Source organism: Triturus cristatus, chromosome 1_2 (assembly GCF_964204655.1).
Source record: "Triturus cristatus chromosome 1_2, aTriCri1.1, whole genome shotgun sequence".
Lineage (NCBI taxonomy): Eukaryota > Metazoa > Chordata > Amphibia > Caudata > Salamandridae > Triturus > Triturus cristatus.
Window position 1 is genome coordinate 784,684,350 of NC_140580.1, and position 25,950 is coordinate 784,710,299.

Here is a 25,950-nt window from a genome sequence, read left to right on the forward strand (position 1 = left end):
ACATTTTGATATGAATGTCAAATCTAAGCAAATACCACCCCGTATAAACCCAATTTTCCCTCGTAACTCCGCCTTTCCTAACCTTGGGGTGGGGGCATTCATTAATGTAGTGCTGGACTCTTATACTCTAGGGCTACCGAATCTTTGCTCAAAATGTAGAGATGAGCTTTCTTGCTCTTGGCCATACATAGTTTTCTCAGCACCATCTTCCCCCTGTTTTCACCTAAATCCCTTGCAGTGTTACCTTTTATGTTTAAATCTCTTTATTGAAGTTTCAACGAGTACAACAATAAAAAAGAATCATATAGGTTTAGACACCATGCTATTGACATTGCTAGATATATGCCCTGAAAGGGTTGGGCTGGATCTGCCGGTTCGGCTGCGGGTTCGCAGTAGGGTAGTCAAGCCTACCCGAAATGAAATAAAATGACAACAAAACATAACCATTACAAACCTCCCCCCCCACCCTCCACCCCTGTTCCTTGTCCACCGCGGAAGCTGTTCAAACTATACTAAGTCTCTATCATCGCTCCCCCTTTTGTGCGTCAGAGAGGCGTAATAAGCGGAGATATCGGGGACAGGTAACTTCCCGGAATTCAGAGGCTAGTAGAGACAGAAAAGGTTGCCACAACTCGAGATATTTGGATCCCTCCCTTGCGATCGTCAATGTCAGATTCTCCATGCCAAGTACATACCATAGGCGGTGTAACCACCCTGTGAACGTCGGAATGTGAGAAGTACGCCAGTGTGCGAGCAGGTTTTGTATCGCTGAGCCCAGCGCAATTGCTATTAGGCGGCCTCTATGGGAGCACAATGGGTAAGTCGGAGGGTTCGGGAGGTCCAAGAGAACATATGCTGGGAAACGTGGAACTTCTGTCTCGAAGTGTTTATCCACTTCGTCTAGCACTTGTTTCCAATAAGGTTGAATATGATCACACTCCCATAATAGGTGTACCAAGGTTCCTACTTGATCGCAGCCCCGCCAGCACATCGCTTCCCTAGTACGATCTATGAAGTGAAGGCGTTCTGGGGTATAATACCAGTAGGTCACTATTTTTGTGAGGTTTTCCGTGAGGCCCATGTGGTAAGCTGAGTGGCGGGCACTGTAGTAGATCCCCTACCATTCTTTGTGACTGAGTGTCCTGCCTATGTCCCTTTCCCAACGCGCTCGCCCTGAGCTATAAGTGTGGGCATGTCTAGCCTGTAGCATCTTGTATAAGTCTGACATAAGCTTTTTATCGGACGGCGTGTAATAAGCCACCTCTCATAGGGAAGGAGGGGTCTATCAGCCACGGAGCAGACTTGTTCATGGAGTGCCCAGTGTCATACCTGCAGATACTGAAGCCTCTCCACTTCAGGCAGCCCATATTCTTGTTTAAATTGGTGGAACGGAATGACTCCATCATCGGTATACATTTGATGGAAGACTCGGCACCCAGAGGGACGCCACCTAGCAACGGCTAACGCATCCATACCCGGGGTAAATTCAGGATTATCTATCAACGGGGTGAGCGGAGACGGGAAAGTGGTGAGTTCGTGTTTGATATTGGTTTGATCCCATATCTCTAGGGGGACTCGCGTTATGTATGAGGCATATAAATGAGGGGGCCTGTAGCATTTGCGGAGGAAAGGGTTTTCCTGCAAGGGTCTGGCAGCTACCGCCTGGTCTTGGAATAACCAGTGTTTCTCTGACTCCCAGCGACTCCACTCCACCAGGTGGTGCAGCTGGGTCGCCTGGAAGTAGAGCTGTAGATCAGGGAGCCCGAGTCCGCCATCCTCCGGAGGGAGTGTCACCAATCTATGCTTCAGGCATGGCTTCCGACCGTTCCAGATGAATTGAGCAAGATCTGATTGCATCTGTCGTATCCATCCTGGGGGCGGTCGGAGTGGGATGGTGTGAAATAAATAGAGAATCTGAGGGAGAATGGTCATCTTGACTGCAGCTACTTTGCCTAGCCATGAGAGAGTGTAGAGCTTCCACTGTCCCAACTCTCGCCGGATTTTCTGTCGCAGGTGTGCATAATTAATGGCATCTGTTCTCGAAAGAGAGGGGGCCAGTTGAATTCCCAAATATGGGATCGTGTCCGTCGCCCACTGAATGGGACGTAGACCTTGAAGATAGTCACGAGTGGGTCACGACAGGGAGAGGTCTAGAGCAATCGACTTATCCATATTCACTTTAAACCCTGCAACCCGTGCAAAGAGGTCCAGGTCAGTTAGGCATGCTAGCAGCGCGTCCCGCGGGTGAACTAAGGAAATCAACACATCATCGGCGAATAAGATAATCGTGTGAGTATAACCGCCAAATTTGATCCTGGTGATCATGGGATTGTGCCGCATCCTTTGGGCCAATGGTTCCATATAAAAGGCGAAGAGAAGGGGCGACAAAGGGCACCCCTCCCTCGTACCTCTCTCGATGGCGAATCGGGAGGACGTGTGCCCATTCACAAGAACTGTGGCCATCGGGAATCTATAGCAATTAAAGATATATGTGCGGAACTTCTCGCCTAGCCCTACTCACTCCAGAACTTGCTCCAAATAGGGCCAGTGGACTCTATCGAACGCTTTTTCTGCGTCGATAGCGAGCATCATATATTCTCCCTATGTACGCGTGGCTTTCTCGATGAGGTGTAGGGCTCGTTTTGTATTATCCGAGGTTTGGCGTTCGGGGATAAAACCCGCCTGATCCGGATCGATAAGACCAGGCATATAAGGTGCAAGGCAGGCAGCAAGAATCCCTGTGTATAGTTTAAGATCTACGTTCAAAAGGGAGATAGGACGATATGCACCACACCGCGTCTTGTCTTTCCCTGGTTTGGGAATTACCGCTATGGAGGCCTCCAAGAGATCCCTCGGGATCGCACCGGGCTCGGCGAAAGAATTAAAAAGGTGGGCGAGGAGAAGGGCAATTTGGGCACAGAACCTTTTATAAAGAACAGCAGAGAAGCCATCCGGCCCGGGAGCTTTTGCCGGTTTGAGGCGGGCAATGGCAGCAATGACTTCTTGCAGTGTTACCTTTTAAAGTTAACTTTCCAATGCTTAAGGACAGTAGCCTACTGAGCACCCCTCTTCGTAGATCTGGGTTTTACTTTCAGCCCGCCGGCTTGATTCCATTGGGGAGTCTCAGCCATTTATACGTGTGAAGTCAACATAGTGAGGACTGCTGAGAGGGTAAAATGAGATTTATTCCAATATATTTAGTTGGTATTGTATTGAATTCTGCAATACTGCACAAAGTGGCCTTCAAACGGTGATAAACCTGGCTTTCAGGGGTGCCAGGGTACACATATTAGGATGCATGAAGGATGGTGGAGATCAAAACAATATTAGGTCATATGTTCCAAATCCTGCAGGGCCAAATCTGCCTTCTGCTATTTCGAGGTTGTTAAATTAAATGCCACTAAATTGGGTCATAGTACACCGGTTATTTCCAGAGATTCGAAATGGCCCTGTATATTATTCTGTTACTGTTAGGATTCAGCAACAGTATCCAAGTGGTCTTGTCAGTGTTTAAGATACTTCGTTCTTGTGATCATGTTGCGCTTGTGGGGCAGGGGTAATTGGGGAAAAGATTCTGCAGTTATAACAGGTGATTTTAAGGCACTTTTCGAGTATGCCCAGAAAAGTGGTAACCCTCTGATTGAGATGGGCACATATTCCAACAGTGAGTGTTAATGTGAGGTGTCCTGTGAATGGCATAGGCATGCAGTAATGTTAGACACTTTGCAGAAGGAAAAGTTGATTGTATGACTCAACCACGCATGCCTAAACCACGCGTTCCTTAACAACGCTGTACGAATAAAGACTGCGTCTTAACCACGCATTGCTTTTCCACGCAAGTCTTTACAACGACTTGCCTTAGTGAAAGCGCTGTACTTTGGAACAGTATAATTTACTATTCTAACTCGAATCCGTGCAACAGTAGGGAAAGCGTTGGACTTTAATGTCCAACACCGCTCTACCTAAGGCATGTCATTGTAATGACGTGTGGTAAAGGAATGCATGGTTAAGACGTATTCGTTGTTCCGACCGCGTTGCAAAGGCAATGCGTGGTTCGGCCGTCATTGTAATTGCTGTTTCCCGGAAAGAGTAAGTAGACGTAAAATAAGGATGAACATAGATTTCAATACTAGAGTGAGGACTGTGTACAAGGAAGGGTGGTACTCTTGAAGCACACCTGCTGGACATGGATAATTGTTACTAATTGTAGATGTATACGATGGTAAATCTCATTATCAATCTACAACAACATTTTCTATCAATCAGCCTTAAAATGTAGTTTGTTTGATAAAGCAGCCTTATGCTTCAGCTGTGAACAGGGTGGTGGTGCTGCTGGTGCTGTCTTTTCTGAGGGATTTGCTGTCTCTGCGAGTGTGGCACATATTCACTGTGGCAATGGTCAGTGGCATGCTGTTATAAGTGGAAGGACCCAGGGACGAGGTTTTAAGGATTCCCAATTATTTTTATTGAGACTAGGTTTTTGCAAGTCTTAGGCTGAGGCAAAAGTATGAATTAGACACTTCAGAAAAGGCTGCTCCCCAGCCTTCGCTGTCCTCCTTGGTCTTCGTATCCTGTTCAAGGGCTGTTTATCACTCTGTACGGCCGGTCATAGAGCATGGATACCCTCTGAAAATCCACAAGTATCAAAATAGTAAGGCGAAGCCTTGTCTAGGATGAGCGTACATCCTACTACCACCTATTCTGGGCTAGTGTTTACTGCTTTATACACAACCACCCCGTGCAATTTCCTTCACCACTGTATACCGCAGTGCAGAATTACTCAAGATATTTTAACATCCTTCCCTCTCTCTTTTAGCCTACCACCGCCACCACTGTGAGATTACGGTTCCCAGCACAAGGCTCTAGCCACGACCCATCTACCGGGCCGTGGTGGATGTTGTACCCGGGGCGTCATGGTCTCTCACCAGACAGTCGGGCTTGTTCGCGGTGGGTTGGGGCTTTCGGGCCACCTGCTGCTTCCATCTGGTCTCTCCCCAGCATCGCAGACCACGTTGTCCTCTCAGCTGGTTTCTCCGTCTTCCTCCCAAGCTGGTGTTCTTGTGTCCAGTCGCTTCCCGCTTGGCGCTCTGTCTGTCCGCTGTTATTGCTTCAGTCGTTGGCATCTTCCTCCTTTCAGCGCCACGGTGGGGCAGCGTTTCACCTCGCTCAGCCCCAATCAACACTAGTCCATCACAGCCTCTCGACTATCGCTGACCGCCATGTTGGATCCCTCGAGCAGATCCCGGTCCTCTGCACACATGCCTTGTTGGAGTTGAAAACGTGTGCCATTTTGTACCAGTTGACCTATTGGCTTTACCAGTGCTTGTTTACTTTATGGTCGGACTGCTCAACAGCAATAACCTCCATCGGAAAGGACTCCAAATTCTTTCTGCTCTACCCCTGTTCAGGCAATAAATCACTCACATGGTTAACTTTTCCTAGAAGAACCACAGGAATTCCTACCCCCCTCCCCTTTTAGCACTATATTTAAAGCTTAGCATTCCTTACTTAAAGAATCAACTCTTTAATTTGTTGTCAGGATCCTCTCAAAGTTTTTATCCTTCTAATTTTTGTAAAGGTAGAGTTTATTATATTCTGCCACAAGTGGGCGGAAGCCGTGACAACCTGAATATGCATTATAATTTGTTTATTTTTGAGCATCTCAAACAGAAATTGTTACATAGATTTCAGCAAACCGGTCATCAAAACATAGCATTGTATGATGGCAGACAACCCTTACTTGGGAGAGTTTTGAGAGACACATTGTAAGATGATTACACCGGTTAAATTGAAAAAATAGATGACTGGCTCCTCTGAGACGCAATGTGCTTTTAAGACCTACGCACACTTCCTTCAACAATACAATTTTCATTCTATTTTTTTCTTTTTTGCCATCTAAAATTCGAAAAGGGTTTTCCATTACACACATTTTAGGAATGTGGTACTTATAGTTTCCACTGTTTCCAATCTTTGTCCCTTTAGAATAGCCTGGCTGTCAGGAACTTCTTCAAACTAGAGGTACACTATTACTGCTCAAGGGTCTTTTCAAAATATTCTGAGTGGGCTGTGTATATGAATCCATTATTAACCTTTTCACAGCCACTCACACCTTCGTTCTCCCTTAACAGCCATCCATATGTATTATTTAAAAAACACAATCAGTCTAGAGAGAGAACTAAACTACACATATTGCAATATTTTGACTAATGTGCCACGTCAACATCATTGTTTCGGCCAAATGCCTACAGACAGCGGTCTTAATCTGGACATATAGAAAATTCAGAATCAATTATCTCAGTCTGATTAATGGCCAGATGCTTGTGGACACGGTATCATAAATAACAAATAGAGTTTCTCCTGTGTACTAGTACCAGGGCACACATTCCATTGCAGAGCACTCTCTCTGGCCACTGTGAATCAATTGAAACGAATGTCTAAATACCTTGACTTGAGCCAAGGCGCATAATTACATAAACATTTTGATATTTAGTTTCCCGAATCTACAGTTTATCTCCGTGACCTTCACTGATTCACTGATACATTGAAATCCGTCCTGTCCTGTCGTCAAGTTGTGCTTTTGATAATTCAAGGCATGAGCGGGTGTGTGGGGGTGTGTGGGGGCATGGGGGTGTACAATGAATGTCTCAGGGTGCTTCCCTTTCTAGTTGTGCGCTCTTCGCGTCCCCTGGTATCCCGAGGGTAAGTGTGGGTGTAAACCAGCCTCCATTTGTTGCCCTGTTCACTTTGGGCGTTTCATTTGACCACACTCGATCGATCACATAGCCGCTGCAACACCTGTTCAGGCCAGCGCTCCGTTGAACACACCCGCATGTCTATAAACTGGTGTACACATCCCATTCTAAACATGTTTTTGTTGATTATACGTGAATTTTATATGAAGAGAGAGGGTGAAACGGCAAACGGCTTGAGGCAGGCTGTTCGCTGTGACCTAAGCCCACCTGTGCCTCCCAATGAACGCTTCCTCTCCGTGTTCTCCTTCCTGTGTGGTCTGTGGGTGGAGGACGCAGTGAGCACAGCAGACCCAAAACCTTTACAATAGTCCAATCTGCAAGCGTCAGCACTTTCACAATTGTTTTGATTCCGAAATCGGAAGTAGTGTGAAAACACACACCCCTGGTCCTAAATGTGGGAGACAGCTCTCTGTTGAATGCCCGGCCTGTGGGTGTAAAACGAGTCAGGTTACAGGAAGGTTACACCCCTCGCGAGCGCATTTACATACAAATCAGCCGATGTTTCAATTATACGAGTGGTCAGTCCTGCTGGAAGCTCTCCGGGGAAGTTTTTAATCCAGTCACAAGAAGCTTTACGTGGGGGGTGCTCGCGCGCGCTGCTTTGAGGTCCCCCTTCCCGCAGAATCGCTACTCGTGGTTTGGCTGCCTTGTTTCCCGTTTGAGACCAACTTTGATCCCGACCGGGGCGGAACTCTGCGTGTCTCTGGGAGCAAGCACATTGGAGCAAGTTGGTGTCCGAGGGGAGCTCCGGCGATCTTGGGAAAGCGAGCATGAGCCGCACGGATTACTATGTTTATCCTATCTCGGATTACCTCTGAGCTACACAGCCTGCGGACGACGAATACGAAGACCTCTAGGAAACCTCGGACAAACTGCACCAGGCAAGCAAAAACATGGATCTGCGAGCACGTAAGAAACTTCTTCAGCTGTCGCTGCCCCCCGCGAGCCCTTTGCAGGCTCTGCTGGTGGCAGCGTTGGCCCTAATGGGGTGTTTCGGCATTCAACTGGTTGCTGGCGCTCACTGTGGGGGAAAGCTGATCTGTTTTTATTTCTGTGTATGATCCGCAGTGTTGGAAAGTGTATTTTTAGCGTGGCAAAGGAAAGCAGAGAATCACATCTGTTAAGTCTGAAGTTTAAGGAGGGACGAGTTTTTTGTTTTTTTTTTACTTATAAAAGTAAATTTTCTTTTGTGACCAAAAGGCCACAGAATGCTAAAAATGCCCCATGTAAATAAAATAAGTGCCGGATATTTTCTCGCGTTACATCGAATCGGCCCCTTCGCCGCCTGTAATATCATGAAGCAACAAGGTGTAAGGGATCCAGGTCTGCTCTGTCCCTGCTGGAATGCGGCGGTGTGTCTGTCGGGGTGGGGCACCTCTAGGGGAACAGACTCACGTGAACCTCTTCTCTGTTAAAGGTCCTTGTTTACTTTTCATTCAATTCATACGTTATTACAGGTTCCAATTTGAGGTAAATCCTTTCGACTTGACTAATTTGTCACTCTCTGCTTTACAAAATGCACCTTATTCTAACTATTCTGTTGGTTGGTTAGTTATATAGCGCTTTCTACACCCTCATGGCGGCCTAAAGCACTTTAGTTTAAATATATTGCTACCAATAATGTCTGTGGAAACCTGCTTGGACGATGGCACCTATGCTAATCTTAATGACTAGGGTTATTTTTTTATGAAAGATCTACTAGTGTGACTATCTTTTCATTTGAACCATCATGCTATTTATGACCTCATTAGTATCAGTGTGCATATGTAATAGAAAATCGCAAATATTTCTTTTTTTATTCAGGGTTGTGTGCTTAATACACCCGAACATAATACGTAATTTAGGTTAGTAACATATATCACCACATCTAAAAGGATCTGTGTGTTGTTCAACAGCAGGGCACATACCTGACTGATTTTACCCAATATTTCGCTTGTTTAAAAAAAAAAAATGTTCTCCAATAATTATCCGCTTTGACAATATCTTCTTACACGTGATGACATGACAATCATATGTCAAGGAGATTACTAATTTGCACCCAGCTTCAGACACAATTAGTTGTTGAATACAATGTTTAGTTCTGCTTGCATCTGCATTTGTATTTCAAAGATGGAAGCACCTATGCATGTGGAGAGGAAGGGAGATAGAAGTGACATTCGAATATTATTCTGTGGCTGGTGACAACTGTAAATTGAAAGCATGCAAACGCAGTCCGCCCTAGACAGGGGTCGAAAAACTGAGGAGTGTCTTGCTACTTTTTTTTTACATGCTCAGTAAAGTAACCAACAGTGTAGCTTAATAAGTTAATGTTGTTGTTGCAGGGATTTCACACCACTTTATATAGGTGTGTGTATCACACACATATATACATATGACAAAGGCAGAAATAGCACCTTTCTACTCCTGGTTAGGTGTAACTTTATATTGAAAAGCTGTTTTCTGTTTTCCTAACAACTTTAGTGCCGTTAAGAAAAAAAGTCATTTCATTTGGGTTCAGCATGGCAAGTTTCATGCAGAACTGCCTAAAGGGGGTGGGGTTAGATATGAAAAAAAAGAGATGGCACAAAACAAAAGGTGGCCTCTCCCATTTTGACTCCCATAGGAAAATTGGCTCTCCAGAAAAAATATGAAAAGTAGCTGAACAGAATTACAGAAATCTTGCCACGAAAGAAGATATTTATCCAAGGAAGCGCCTTTGCATGGTTTGGTGTAGATCTGTTCAATATTACTAAAGAAATTAGCATTACAAAAGCATCTCTGGAATGCCTCTAATTTATGTGAGCTGTCAATCAAGTTAAAGATATCTAGAACTGTTAAGCAGTAAATAGTCCACAAACCTGGATTTTTAAACCATTTGTAGACCCAGTTTCTAAGTAATATACAAATCTCATCAGACACGGTTGTTCTTTTATTCCATCATCCATTCGTACCTGCAAACCCAAAGCCGAGTTTGTGGACCCGAAGTTCTTGGATTGGCTGGACTCAACTTGAAGAACAATGTTGTGGCTGCCATTACAGGATGCAGGCACTCGGTCCCTGTATTTTGAAAAATGAAAATGAAGTGGCCATAAAGGGGCAAAGAAAATATTCCTTGAGCCCCTGGCTTTGGCAAGGGAGGTGGGATACAGGAGACACCCCATGGTTGAAAAATAATTTTTAAAAGTGTTGATTTTTTGTTGTTGTGGGGTTTGCAGACCTTTAGGCTGGGTTCCAGGCCCCTGAAGTCCACAAACCCTGGTCATGGTTTGACAAACCTATGTGAAGGGGTCTTTGACCCTTGTTAGACCTTCTGTAGGGCTACTCAACCTAGCCCAGAAACCCTTCAGGAGGTCCAGTAAAGGTCCACAGCTCTACCAAAGTAAGCAAACCCAACATCAAGGTTCAGAAACCTTAAAAAAGGAAATCCCAGAACCTGGTCATACGCCGTGCACTGCATCCAACTCTCACCGCACACAACATTTAGCCATCTGCAATGGATGCTGACTGCTTACGGCGGGTTGGGTGTAGTGCCAAGCCCTGTGGCCAACTCCCACTGCATATGGCACTTGCTCATGCACAGTTGGGGTGGCCACATGTGCAGACTCAGGCGTAAGGCCTAGCTGCACAACTGTGCACAGTGGGTCAAGGTTTACTTTCACATAAGTTTGATATAATATATGGATATAGGGCCAAACATCCCAGTTATTCACTGAAAAAAATCAAGGTTTAAGTTAAGTAAAGGATAGGATTAGTTGTAAACACATTGAAGTATGCTTACAAAATTAAATTCAGAAATGTGCTTAAAAAGCCACAGTTAAAGTACGGTTATGGATTTGAATTAAAACTGAAATACCACTGGAATTTGCAAGTTATGATTACCTACTAAACCCCAAATTAGCACAACCGCCATGCAAACGACAACTCACACAACACAAGCAATGCTTATGACCTCACAATGTTTATATCAGTTAGTTGCAACACCTAAAGTGCAACCTAATTCAATAACAACACATACTTAAACAATTGTACATTCACAGTTGTCTCTTTTATAGTGTTGCAGGTAATATGAAATATAATCTCATGTGTAAGATTATTTACAATAGTCAAGGCCAGCTTTAGCGCTGGTAGCGCCTGCTGCCAAAGTGTTTGTTGGCGCATACCAATGACCACCTCCCCCATTGATTCCCTCACAACTACCCTTTAATAGTGTCCCTTAAGTCTCCATAATCACTCTCTCTCTGATGCATTTAATTAATTTTATAGTGTCACTTATACCAGTATAGGCTGTCAGAGCAATATACATCACACACACTACCCAGAGACAATCAATTACACGTGTTTAAATTAGTGTATAGGAAATATTATATAAAACAGAGGACTACACTCTGTAGACAGACGACTGTAATGTGTAGGAGTCACATCATCCATACTGGTAGGCAGTATAGTTGAACAGTGCTTATTCTTGAGAAGCCTAATCTCAGAATTTAAAGCGTAACACCATGTTTGCGGGTTCTCTTTAATAACTAGAATTCATTTCTATCCAAATGAACCCTTTTCCAACATTAAGACAATGAAAGACCGGGGAAAAATTCATAATGCTCTAATCTATACCTTGCAGTTTGCATGCAGCTCTTTGATGACAGCGAATAGCTCACTGTTCTAGGTTAGGATTTTATCTTCGCAAAAGGATATCCCTGACAAAAGTAGTAACCCACTGACCTATTTACACAATATGCACGTGTGATCTGCACGGTGCACGTTCTTTGCAGCAGGCATATTAACCCTCTGCGGTACTTTGCCTTGAGCCAAAACTTCCAGTAGACGAACCTGATCTCTCTCAAAGTACATTAATCACCGGAGTTATCTTGACATTTTTTATTGTTGCCTGAAAATTGCCGGAGGGCAGGTACGCAGCAGCAGGTGCTTTTAAAAACATAATATTATTGCAAACATGACGCCCCCACCCAAAGTCAGCCCCCAATGAGGTCGCACCACCCTAGAGCCGGCCCTGATGACAGTTGTAGTCGAATCTGCTACACCAAAGGTGAGGTCACAAGCCTTGCTTTTGGTGTGCTGAGTTTGGTTTACGTGGCTGTTGGAATCTCCTGCAGCCGTCATTGCCACTCTCCTTGAATCATGGCTCAACATCACTTCATTTTGTAGGTTAAGAGACTATGATTAGAAAGGATTGCTTTGTTCTGAGACGGCGCTTTAATAATTTTGCAAGTCAGACATTGCTCTACGCTCAGGACTTATCCTAATAAGTGTGTCTCTTTTCAGGATTGATGTGGCCCTAAGAATGTAATATCATTATGTTGTGGGCTTTCCATAAACCTTCGGTTACTTTTCAGTGGGTTCCATAAGATGGTGATAACTACTCTTAGGTTCAATGGGTCAGTCTCACCTTACAACATCCCTTCTGGTGGTTTGGCTATTATGTAACCTTTTGTGTCTCCCCTTTATGAGGGTTTACCTTGTTCACTCTTCTGCTGAGAGTTTTGTTGCTCTTTTGGACTTTCTATTGGCATAAAAAGACTCAACATCAATATCCTTGTGAGCCTTTGGGCAGGTTTCCTTTTCAACAGGCTGTATTATTTTTTCTTCAAAGTAGAGTTTTCATAAAGGTTTAACCAAGACTGGTTTACTGAACCCATTTTTTATGAGTGGCACATTCTTGTGATACTAATTCTACTTTTCTGTTGTAGAAGAGGTCAAATAAAACTTAGCAGAAGGTAAGACCAAACCTACCACCCATCCCACCCCAAAACACTGTTCCAAGTACACACCCAGTCTATCAGTAGGGTTATAGTTAACATGCATCTAACAGATAATCTATTACTTTCTTCATGCTCAAATTCTCTTACCCACCATTCACTGAAAATACCAACAGCTAATATTGATATTATCAAAAGAGTTAGGACCAGTGATCTCTGAATTCTGAGCATAGATACATGATCATTAGGAGCCATATTACCAAGAGTACTCTGCGAGAATTGGTAACCTGAAAGGTAGTTTTCTTCATGAATCGTCTGAATCTCACCATAACTCTCATCCAGCGGTTAGGGACCAATTGTAAGTAACATGCTAGTTTGGTGTCACCCATTCGGATAAGGGAAGTCCAGAAGAACGTGATCGGTCTTCATCGGATTAACAAATCCCACAATCTTGTCCATTTTATCCAATATCATAGCCCAAAAGTTGAAGTTTAACATGCAACTCTTGAGTACCAAGGTACCCCTGTGGTCGCAACCTCTATGACCCTGAGGTTGTGTTGTCAAGTAGTACCAACTGTGCAGCTCTTTTAATACTGTGTCCATCTCATGCATGCTTTCAGCACTTTTGAATGTCCTAGGCCAAATGGAAAGGGCTGACTGTATAACTGAGTGCATTTTTAAGGTCTCCTTTGGCACATAAATCTCTTTTGTCACACTTCTAAAAATATTATTTAGCCTGGAAATCACTTTGAGACTCCGTAAAAGAAAAAAATAAGCAATATACGTGATCGCATGGTGTCTTTGTGTACGTCCGAACCCAGAACCTAATGTGTAATGTGGAGCTACTGAAATCTTTTGTATTCTTCATTGTTGTAGTCTTGTTACAGGACTCATAAGATTTTATTGAGCCCGAGCTCAATGCCACGGATTTTCATACATCAACCCCTGTTACAGTTTACAAGTCCATGTCTATCCTGATCACGAATAAAGTTCTATTTCTATTTGTTGAACAAGGATATAAAAAGGGAGGAAAACTTGGTAATTCCAGGTTCCTGCCCATAGATCTCTACTTTCTAGCTTACCCCTCAGGGCTGGACACTTTAAATGTTGGGTAGATCAGTTTGCTTATTTTTAACCAAGGAAGCCTTCAAAGCAAAAGCAGTTTGTGCGCTAAAGAGTGTTTAATGAAGCACCACTGATCCTATGACATCTGTTTATTACGTTCCAATGTATTCTTCAGCACTGTAGCAAGAAACTATTTCTGCACTTCCCTACCTTTCTCAAAAGCTTCAAAGAGTCCCTGGATTTCCGCCTGGGTCACTCATACAATCTAATCCCATACAAGAGAGACTTGAGAGGTTGACAAGAACCAAACCAGGAGGGATCGAAACATGTAAAACATTCCCATATTGAAAGTGATAATTCTGCTAGACCACAACACACCATGAATCTGCAACCTGTGACTATCCCTCTACAGATCAGCAAACAGTTTTGAATAGGTTGGCCTAAAAATACCATCATACCTTGGGGTCTGATATACTCCAGCTATTTATTTAGATTTCAGTGAGCCAGAGACCAGCGAAATGCCAAAGAGACATTGAGCATTCCCAACTTCCTCTCCCAAAGGGTCAGATTGAGCACTTCTGGTTTATCCATGTTTTTTTTCCAAAGACAGAAACCACCTCCTTGGTCTTTAGATAACTTGCCAGTTCTGGGAAAGGGGACCCTGAGTTTAGCAATGAATCAAGCAAATACCAGGCAACATCAAGAGTTTAAACTCATCTGTTCCAACTTTTAGCTCTTCTGCAGACTTACTGTTCTTAATATGCAATGGCAATTGCTTAAGTGATACAACAAATAATAATGGTGACAGACTGTTTCCATATCTGTTACCTGTGCCCAAGTGTAACACATTTGATGGATAACTATTGACCCTCTCCCCTGAAGTCAGGACACACATACGCTGTCTTTACCCAATCTAAATAGAATGGGCTGGATCTCGAGCTTCCTTTCCTTGGGCATGTTCCTACCCTGTCAAACACCTGTTTGCATTCAGGAGAACAAGGAAAGCTGGGTAACTTAGCATCTGCACTTGGCAAATCAGTTGAGACATCATCTTCATATTATCTCCTCCCTTCCCTTGAAAAAACCCAGACTGATCCAGGTGAATCAGGCATGTCTTTACCGCCTGCATTCTCATAGCCAGTAATGACATGTATATGTTGGTGTATGCATTTAGCAATGTTCTTGAATGACTAGGAACATTGTCTTTGCCTATGACCACGATGCCTCCAAAACCAAGGGCGCCTTCAACTTCATTGTACTAAATTAAATAACGTCATCCTAAATTTATAAGCTTGGAGACTAACATCTCTAGCACAGAGCCGCTGGACCACCAGGTCCCTGGGGTTACGCGCCACATCTTCACTGCCATCAACACCTCTCCCTCCTTGCCTTTAAAATCTGGCCTGTCAAGAGTGAACTCCATACTGCTATCATGTAAGTGAAGCTCTTCTGAGCCAGATACTGCTTCTGCCTGGAATGGTCAGGGACAGCATTGTAGTTTCAATAAAAAACCCACATCAGATCTGACCTTTCTGCATCTTTCAACACCTGTTCCCATCCATCACTTTTTTTGCATGCCCTCTTGATTATTGCATATTGCCTTCAGTCTGGCCTTGTACTGGCTGCCCACTCTTTTTGCCATCTTTCTATTTCTTACTCTTCAGCTGATGCAAGCACGGTATCACTATATTGAAAGCAAGCAATAAAATCTGATCTGTGTCCTTCCCTTCAAAATGTTCCTCCAAAAAGTTGTGGCTATTTTCATTTCTATCCTCTAAAGCTGACTGTTTCTCTGTCACAGTGTCCAAACTGCCATTCACGTTTTATAAAGTCTGACACATTGGCTTCCTTTTAAAGCTCTTTTCAGTTGTCATCACATTGGTTAAGTAGTTGGAGACGGGTTAGAAAATAGTGTATTGTCCCTGGATTCTTTCTGTTCTTTGGTTGTGAGTTTTCCTTCTGTTATGACTTAAGTTCTTTCCAATCTCACCTTATACAATCCATGTTTGTGGGGTTTTATTTGACTAGATTAATTGATTTCAACAGGATTGCCCATGTGTTTGCCCTATTTAGTTCTTCTCAGAAAGGTCAGGTGTTTCGGTGGCTACACATAGCCATTGATTTAGCTTGGAATCTTCAACAGTAATGAATTTACTGTGGTTCTTTCCCCTTCCATTGTAGAGGAGTGTTCTACCAGGGAGCTGTCAGCATCCTGGCTAAAGCCCTTGTGGGCGCCAATGGTGGACTGCCACATGCCTTACCTAAACCCCTTTATGACGCTTATCAGCCAAATCTGTAAGACTGTGGGACAGCTGATGATGATTGTTGTCAATTGATCTTTGTTTTGAGAGGGAGTTTACTAATCTCTGTTGGTTGAACATACGTGGCAGTGCCAATAATGGCAAAAGTGTATTTTCTGGTGCAAGTTATGTTAAAGTTTCCCATTTGCTTTGGCATTGTTTCATTATTATAAGAAATTGGCATGAATGAGCAATGTAGTGTTTGTGACTAGATTATTTATGGATAGTTATTGAACATTTCTCATCACAGTACATATACCTCTTCATTTTTGTAAGGGTTAGAGTTCCTCTAATACGCCTGGTAAGCAGAGAGTCCTATAGCAGAAATGAAAATATAGGGGTAGATTAAGCAGAGTGCCTGTCTGGATACAACTTTGTGTCATGGAGATTATCTGTAAATCTTCTGGGGAGGCCCATCTAGTATTGTATTGCATATATATAGCAATCTAGGACAGGCAAATATTAGGCCTGCCCAAGCAACTTCATCGCCTTGAACAAATGAAACTACAGCCTCGTCATCACCCCTACCATCTGCCAAGGAACCATCACCTGTACCATCTGCTAAAGGGCAGTGCTTACGAAGAACGAATCCACAAGGGATTTCATGTTGAGCCTGCCCTATTAATATAGTTACGGCATTATGAGACCAAGTTAGCAATGCCCCTCTGCTTATAAACGTGTCTTTGAATGTAGCTTTGCTGCTTTTGTCCCCCGCAATAGCCAAATCATTTACCTAAATTTTGTCAAACCACCCGTTATAAGTACTTAAACACATGGTGCTGGCAAAGTATTGCCTCACTATTTTGCCATAAGACGACTCCATGCGAACCTATGCAGTACACGTCTCTCCGCTATACCGGACGCCCTGACCATAATGATAAAAACATCTTACATTTTCATTTACGTTTTGAGCACATTATGCCAGCAAAGTCCTGTTTTCACACGTAGGACTCCGTACTGACAATACATCTTTCAAAATCCCGCTGAGCGAAGAGGACCAGGCAATGCCTGGCCCCAGTAGGCGGGACCACGCGCACGACGTGAGTTCTACGTCCGATCCCATGACCGTGATCCCGCCTCCAGCCACGCCTTGCAACAACAGAAACACGGGCTCTGAGATCAAGCATACTCTAGACCGCTGGCTGTAGACGGGATCGGAAATGGATCTTTCCTTACTCCCTCTTTACTAATTGAAGTCAGGAGACCAGGCACATCGTTACGGTAGGGCCTGCAGGGACACGGGATCCCACAAAGGGGAGAACAATCGCGGCAGCATTATTGCCAATTACCCACTTTAGAAACACTATATAAACCCTGCGTACTCCTGGTCCATTCATCGACAGGGAGGAGAGACGGTCGCAGCTAGGTTTTACAACGGAAGGCGCACCTTGACAAAGTAAGAGCATGTTTGGAGTGTGTGGTATGAGGGCAGATGCGCTAAATATATTTTATGAGAGCCCCCTTTTTGAACAAATCGCAATGTGACTTTTAAACCTGACAAACACATTTTGGTTTTGTCTTTTACCCTTCAGAGTGTGACTAGAGGGGCCTTCCCCCACCCCTCCCATGGACAACGTAGTTTAAGATTCTTGGGTAAGATATGAGAGAGACCTCTCTCAAAACTTTTAATTGCGTGCGCACGTATGACTGACACGTGCCATGCACTTTTCTACCACACGCACTAAGCAGTGTGGTGTTGGATGAGTTCATGTAAGTGACCAAGGAACACATTCAATTTCCTGTAGTGCTTTTTCTTTCTTTCTTTCTTTCTTTACTTTCCCTCACAGGCTATACTTGGAGCCCCCCTCACAGTGCGGAGTGATACTTGACACCGCACCAAGTGGTTTATCTTTATCACCAGTTGGTAAAGACGGAGCCCACTCTACAACAGGTCCTGAAGAATGCCACGTACCCCTATGGGACACCAGGCAGAAACATGTTGGCCTTATATATCACAGTGATGGGATAATAATTTCCCTAAATCATCGTACACCCTTTTAACACCATACAGTTGCACACCTTATTGAAATTGATTTGACAACTGAAGTGTTTTTTAAATCACACTCACTACTCAGGGCCCCCACTGTCGTCCGGTGTATGCCCGCCCTCTATCAAACCAAGTTTTTAGAGTGCGAGGACTGCCAATGATGAAGCATGATACCAGGTGGTGTGTGAGGCCAGTCTTTCACTTTTTGTGCGATGTCTACACTCACTATGCAAGCTTAAGCACCTACTGGTCGCTTTTCTAGGAGCAGCCCCACTTGTGTTTAACATTTCTAAAGGGAGTCCTATCTCCGCCCTTCCAACTTCCTTGTCTGGATCACCACCTCTCTCCCACGGAAACGCCGGAAAGACATTTCCAAATGGATCCCCTTTAATATTTGTGTCAAACGTTATGGGTGAACATCAAAAGACATCTGATTTAGCACATGCAGAATCTCCTTTGTGTTTGCATTGTTTACCCATATATTTTCTCATGTTGTTACTATCACGATGTTATACTGTGTAAATCGCTTGATATTCCCAATATACACATCCAGTAATTAGTTTACTCTCCCAACCCCTGCGCCGATCAGCAGTTGTTGCTGAAGTGATGGTCTAGTGGTATTTGAGCAGTGCAGATACTGTTCAGTGTTTTTCTCTAAAGGTGCATTCTTACATTGCATGATATGTGGATGTGAAAAAGCCTTTTCTACATTCCTAAAACGCAACACGAAAACCGACCTTGACTTAATTCTTCTGATTTTCACCTCTCCTTTATTCCTTCAGTGCCATTTTCCTGCTTCCCATCCCTGCACTCCTTCTCTCTCTGAACACAAACTCTTCTGTCACATGTATTTTTGCATTAATCTCTATTATTGCATTCCTACAAATTGCCCACACCTCTTTTCAAAGATCATACAGGACTCCTTTGAAAGTAATACCATTGCATCCCCTCTAGCTAATTTGTAAATTCCTCCAATCAGCTGCATGATCCCACGTTCCTTTACTGATGATCACACATAATCTTATTATTTCCTCCCCACCACAAAGAATCTTATGTAAATGCATGCAATGGTTTCCTTGACAGCAGAAGATTAGTTAATTCAAATAGCCAGTTATGATGAATGCACTGGACTAACGCTAACCTTAGGTTCCTGGAGCAGTGTGTTGCCAGCGTAAATGCTTCAATGCCTCTTCGGGGGTAGTAAGCGCTATCTAAATACAATTTACAATTGCAATTACAATAACTAGCGCTTACTACCCATGACGAGGCATTGAAGCGCTTTATACCAGTCAGCATGCTGCTTCGGAAACGAATGTGGTTAGTCCATTGTTATTGGTTGTTATTGGAATTAGACTTGTGTGCTTAAACAAACCATTCCATGCAGTTTTTTGTGGTAGATTACATTAATAGGAGTCAGGTGTGACCATTAGTGCGGGGGTATTGGAGTTCATACAGATGTTTGGTGGAGCTGATAGATGAGCTAGAGAATATTTAGCATTGTTAGGTTGCAGGGATAGGACTCAAAATGGGGCTGTGATAGCTTTCTGTGCATAGAATACATGAAAGAAGCTGACCTACAAGAAGGAGAATATTTTTACTTGCTCTTCACTTAATTGTATGAGAAGTCCCTCTTTTGGCTACACCAGGGAAAGGCTAGTTACTTTATTTTTCATTTTGTTCATCAGGATGTAGGGGTAGATGCCCAGCAGACAAGACTTAGGAGTCATCTGTACCTGAAAAAAGTGGCTGCTGTAGAGCAAGTTAGTGGAGAAATGTCGCTTCGGGCATGCTGAAATTCAGGCAACTATTGTTTTCTTCGGACACTTGTAGGAAGAGTCGCTGGAGACATGTATACGTCATATAATATGTTGAGTTGAATCTGAATATGCTATTGTTGGCCAATTTCACTTAATGCATGATAATTTGTTTATTATCCGTTTTTGTAGATAGTTCTACCAGGCCTGAAAAGATAATAGTCCTATACAAAGGATTCAGGTACATGCTAGTTAATACAATAGATTATTTATATGGAGAATTGAGCATCAGTACACAGCAACATAACATATTACAAATATATACAGTGTGAGGGGATAAAAAACCCACATTATTACCAAAAAGTGAAGAAATATGCATTGCCTGCAAACTTCTGTTTAGTGCTGTTTCACCTATAAAATTTAGACTTGCCAGTAGAAGTGTGTTAGAGCTTCATGCTGACCACCTGTGATGACCAGTGGAGAATATTATTTGGACTCCACACATAAACCAATTTATGAGTGTTGGAAGCCAATTTGAAAATACTTCTTTAATCAATAGGAAGTCAGCAGAGGGTTCTCAAGCTAGGCACAATATGAGCACATTGTCTTGCACAAGTGTCCAGCCTAGCCACAGCATGTATAGTGGCATAGAGGGGAGCCAGGTGGCTTTTGATTATACGTATGAAAAGAGAGCTTGTGTCGGCTAATCTGACAAGTGCAGTAACAGAGGAGGTTAAACGGTTGCTGTACAAGGGAGCGGCAACTGCCATCATCCTCCTCGATCTGATTGCAGTGTTCAACACGGTCGACCATGAGACCCTGGTACTCAGGTTGAGGGAAATAGGAATAAGGAATGGTGCTATAAAGTGGCTATCTTCATTCTTAAAAGAAAGGTCCTTTCAGATGTATGAACCCCCTTGCTATTCAGAGGTTGTTACCTTGAAGTGTGGTGTCCCGCAGAGATCAGCACTTAGCCTCACACTCTTCGATATTTATGTGTGGCTGTTGGCCTCCATCGTTAAGGAATTTGGAGTGTCAATTGTCTCTTATGCGGATGAAACACAACTGGTGGGATCTCAGCATTATCTGCCCCCCTGCCTAAAAAGGGGTGCGTGTGATGGTGAATTGTTCACTGAAACTAAATGGAGACAAAACCAACATGATGTTGGTGGGGAATAAATCAACCTCAGGAGCAAATTTAGGTTGGCCTGACTTCCATGGTACTCCACCTTCCCCCTCTTCTATAAAAAGTCTGGGCACATGGCTGGATAGCTCCCTATCCATGGAAACACAAGTAAAAAAAGTTGACTACATCGTGCTTTGCTATGCTGAGAACTTTACGCAAAATCCTAGATCAACTACCTGCACACACTCGAAGAATTGTAGTCCAGGCACTCATTCTCACCCGTCTGGACTATGGGAGTTCCGGGACTCACCTAACTCTGCTAACCTAACTCTGTTGTCAAGTAACTTCAAGTAGTTCAAAATGCCGCTATAAGGACCATTTTTAAGCTACCCAAACACTTCTCAGCTAAAAGCACTTTAACTTCCTTGCACTGGCTTCCAGTGGAGGAAAGAATACCATTTAAGGCACTATTCCTGAGCACTATTCCTGGCTCATAGGGCAATCAACCACATGGGATCCCTATGATCAGGACTTTTTTGGCACCCACAATAGGACTTTAAGATCCTCCAACCCAGGTCTTTTGAGGTTCCAGCGTATTCAAAAGACCAGATGGGTTGGAAGATCTTTCTCCTTTTTGCCCCCTAAATTATGAAACTCAAAGCCAATTGGTCTGAGACCTGAACCCAATGCGACTAAATTCAGAAAGCTGCTAAAAACTAGGCTTTACTCCAACCAACCCAGTCTGGTATAATTTGGGAGCTTCCAAGGTGCATACTAGGACTCACGCAGTGCTGGGAAGCCTTTGAGTATCTACGCGCTTCATAAATACACATAAGAAAAGTGATTAAACAATTTACTTGAAATTGCCCCCTGGGTAAGGTGTTTTATTCCCCAGAGTAGTCTCAACCAAGCTACTGTTACTGTGTCACTGTGGCTCATGTGTTTATATGGGCATTGCGATTCAAATTAATGCAGGGAAAAACCATGGCAGTTTTGAGCATTTCATAATTAGTTGCAGTCTAGCAAGAAGTTGGAAATATTCTTGTACTGGAAAAGAGCATTTGTTGGGAGAAATCTAGAAAACTTAGTTTTAAGCCAGTCAGAATCGAGATGACGAGGCTTCACAAGTTGATTGATTGTGTTTGAATATTTTGCTGTGGAATACAGTGCCATTTAGATAGGTCATATCCCTGTATTCAACGTAAAAATGGCAATACACTTTGGATAATTTGAGCAAGGGGGCCAAATGTCCCATGTACAAATTAAAATAGTGTGAGAGAGGTTGCAACCTGAGGGGCCCCTTTCTTGAGCATTCTTTCTACAATCATTTTCATACGAGTTGCATGGTATACTATTGCATTGCAAGCCCTGGACCACTTTTTCTATGTTCCATGTCACAGTCCAAATCTCATTTGCCCCTAACCCCTAAGTGTCTTTTGGGACAATCCCCTTCTGAGGTACTGCAGACTGAGTTTTCAACCATTGCTGGGTTTCCCTGACCTGACCAACCACAAACAAATATGCGACCAATTAAAGGCTGCATGACAGAGGTCTCAAGTTGACCTTGATAGAGCTTCTGTCTGAATAGGAAAAAATACTTTCTGGCGTCCAGAGTGAAAGATGCATTGAACAAACTAAAAGAGATTTTCAACGTCAGTGACCCAAAGCCTTCCGAAATTCAGCAACATGAATGATGCATGATGTTATTGACATGAATTAATTATGTTAGGATGTATTCAGTATGATAGATGTGTACAATTGCCCGAAATAAGCAAGACATTTGAGTCTGAAATCTGAATGACCCTCCTAACTTTGAAAGAAAGTAGATTGTCACAAGAACCTCCTCAAAGGAACGGTCAAAAGAATGCAGTGAGAGATATTGAAATCCCTCACTGTCCCTGCGACAGACCGCATCAAAATTCTCTCCCTATAAGCGCTTGGGCAAAATGTTCTTAAACAGACAACACAGAGCTCCCCCCTCATTAAGCTCACTGTAGAACCATCAGTTATGTCCAACTATTAATCCTCTGTAGGTACTCACTTGGATGTTCAAAAGGCAAGAAAATTGAGTATCCCCAATCCATTAATTTCTATGTCCCTGCATATTATGGATCCCTCTTAAGCTGGACACAGGCCTAGGGAAGGCTACAGAGAAGCTCTCATTCACCTCTGAATTGACATACTCTCCCACGCAGATGGAATTTCTTCTCTGTGCTCATTTTGCTAGGCCTATCAGCCTCCTTTGACTTTGAAAGAGGCAAGCCAGCAATTATTTATTTCTCTGTGTCCTGCTAAGTTCCTTGAATATCCTATTTTCCATTCTGTTTAATAGCTGCATTCTCTCCTTATGAACCTGCATGGTCCCCTTGATTTTACTGGCTTTTCACCAATCTGTGCTAATGATCTGTGGGGAGCCGGACACGTTCTTCTGTATCTCTTAAGAGCCCCAGATGTCTTAGAAATCCTAATTGGGACAGTTCAAGCTTCAAATATATTGTCATAGTGGTCATCGTACTACAACCTTGCGTTCCCTCTTAGGTGCACGCTTGAGCACCCGCCCAGCTTCTCACTTCAGCATGCACACCAAGAGTTAAAAATGCTTCCAGTAGCACAGTACCGCCCATTGACTGACAGTCTAATGCCACCTGGCTGCTGCGTCAAAGGCTATTTCCGGCCCCTGCTGCTGCAGGGAAGCTTCTATGAAGAGGACAATCCTTCTCCCGGTTTAGCATCACTTAGACACAAGGTGTTGCTAAAGTGCATGTGCAAAGTGAGACTTCTGCAATGGGCTCAAGGAATCAATGCCTGATCGTCTCACTCCACTCACAGCGGAAAAGGAAACCAGGCAACCAGACCTCCAACCAAGTCTCTTTGACAGCGAAGGTATCTTTTATCAACCCCCGGTGAATAAAAAAAAAAAATATATAGATATATATATATATATAGATATATTTTTTATATATATATACACATACATTTTGTGTGTACACACACTGAGATCAGTTATATTTACATCTCTTGGTGCTTTGAAAGGCATCCTCTCATTTTGGCGATCAGTGCAGATCACTTCTAACTTGTACAGAACAGAGAAGCGGGAACCGTGAAGGGCTTTTTTAGAAGGATGTCCTTAAGTATGGGCAGGCTCACCACTGTGCACTGAGAAGCTTGGCGTGATTTCTGTCTAATTGTTGCCTAAGAAATATCATGTTCTTAGTGTATCCCTCTTACAACTGCCCCTTAAGATTTCACGTGCAAAAAAACTTCTTCAAATAACAGAAAAAGCACTCTTTAAATATGCGCAGTTTGGGTTTTCTGTGAACCGCATTCGTTTTTGTAGAAATTTCTATCTAAATCTTCTGTTTTTGAAGTCAAGTCAGCATCTCGTGATCCCATTTTCTGCCCTGCGCTTGGGACAGACATTTCTTTCTGGTGCTTATTGCCCATACGTTAATTCGAAAAATCTCTTGAGTTAGTACATGTTTGCTGACAACAGATCTCAGAAACACAAAAAGGCATTCCCTGCCTTGTGTGTCTGCTGTCTTCAGCGCAAAGACTTTTCATGTTAAGATGTGTACGGAAGACATGAAAAAGAATGCCCAGACCCCTTTTTCATAGGCGCAGCACAGGAAAAGGGACTAGAATACGACACACGGTCCATTGTGTTGTGTTAGATCATACTGAAGAAAACATGCGTATCTGCACAATTTTACATTACCCCTTCGCTGAACACCTGTACACCCAGAGCTATCAGAAGACATTTACCTAGGGGTTAGGGGTTATGAGTGATGGATCACATTTTTGGGGCTTTCATTCCACAGTTTCCTCCCCTATTGCAGGTCGAACGCCCCTTCAAAACCATGCCATCATCAGGGGTACTTAGGATCAGGTTAATGATTTGGGTAGTTAGTGCTGTTAAAAAAAATCATCATCATCTCCCCTATGCTAAATTTAGCCTACAAGTTCATTTTAGCCATGTAAACAGTTTGCCCGACATCTAATCACGCCTTCATCCATTTACAAAAATGTTCTTGTAATAAGTGCTGTGTTAGAAATCTGGGCAGAGCGGTTAAACCGTGTTAATTTTCCAGGGGCAGGAAGTCCTTTGGCCTTGCCATCTAGTAAGGCTTGAACCAGTCTCCACTACCTCGCAACACTGTAGAGCAGTATATATGCCTCGTCTTAATTGTGGGATTGGCTGTCACTATCACACCACTGCTAGCTGTTGGTTTGATATCCATCAGATGAACTTCCATTTGAAGTGCCAAACATTCCTGAGATAACCTTATATTATAAATCTCAAAGTCCTCTGGGGCTAATGCTACATTATTTTAATGTACAATAATTCAAGTATTAGATATTTAGAATGAGCACAAGATAGCTTTGTGATTATAATAATAGCTGTGTTAAATTATTTAAGCCTGTGCTTTATGAAGCGAGTTTTTGCAAAACATGTCGAGGAAGTGCTTGTAGAGCGAAGGTAATTGATTAGTGTGGGACAGCTTTTTATGGGTAATTAAGAAGAAAATGTAGTTCAACAGGTTTTATAAACTCAAGCATTATTGTGATTCATCTAGTCATGAATATTGCCAAATTCATATGTATGTACAAAGTTTGTAACACCGCACCAGGAAAACATGGGGATTTATATGTAGTAACACACAAAAACAGTGGGTTGCGAATTGTACACTGATGTTTTGCAACCTGCCTATAGATTTTGTGTACTATTAGGTTTCATCACAAAATTCCCATTCACAGGGATTAACAAAACAGTCTACCTAATGAATATTAGTTGGTCAAGCCGCTACTTGTGTTTGGTTATGGCCACAGGGATGGTTACCTATAAGAGACAGGATACCACACTCTGTGTTTGCATTCCCAAACGGAAAGCATTTTGTGGAGCATTGCAGAGAGCAGACAATGGCCCACTGATGCCTGCTGAACCAGTTCCAAAATGGGAATCTGCCCAATGGGGTCAGCTTCCCCTTTGGGAATGAGTTCATCCCTTCTGCGAGAGGTTAGTAATTGTTCCATGGCTTGCTACCGTATGCAGTCACAAACTATTGCCACATCTCATTGCGAATCATGACTCAGAAAGGCTTTTCTGAATGGGAAAAGGTGTTTAGCACATTGTATAAAGCCATTTTGCAATTGCATACTCTGCGAATTTATTTGTATTTGCAAATTGATCAGCCTGTGGCCACAGAAGGGCTTTCTACATCTGGCTATAGGGTATTGATTAATCCCTATGTCCCCAAATGACACGTTAAGTGATC

At 43.2% G+C, this 25,950-nt stretch overlaps 1 protein-coding gene across 32 annotated transcripts in view; it reads left to right on the forward strand.

The window, feature by feature from the left end:
* ANK3 (ankyrin 3) overlaps positions 1 to 25,950 on the forward strand; it is a 1,906,984-nt gene that overhangs the window by 1,531,233 nt on the left and 349,801 nt on the right. The window contains exon 1 of one of the 32 annotated variants that reach the window (XM_085608831.1): positions 7,229 to 7,661. The exons of the other annotated variants lie outside the window; for them this stretch is intronic. Coding sequence (XP_085464957.1) covers positions 7,646 to 7,661 — 16 coding nt within the window. The 5' untranslated portion in view covers positions 7,229 to 7,645. Of the gene's footprint in view, positions 1 to 7,228; positions 7,662 to 25,950 lie in introns of those variants that run through there. 32 annotated transcript variants of the gene reach the window in all.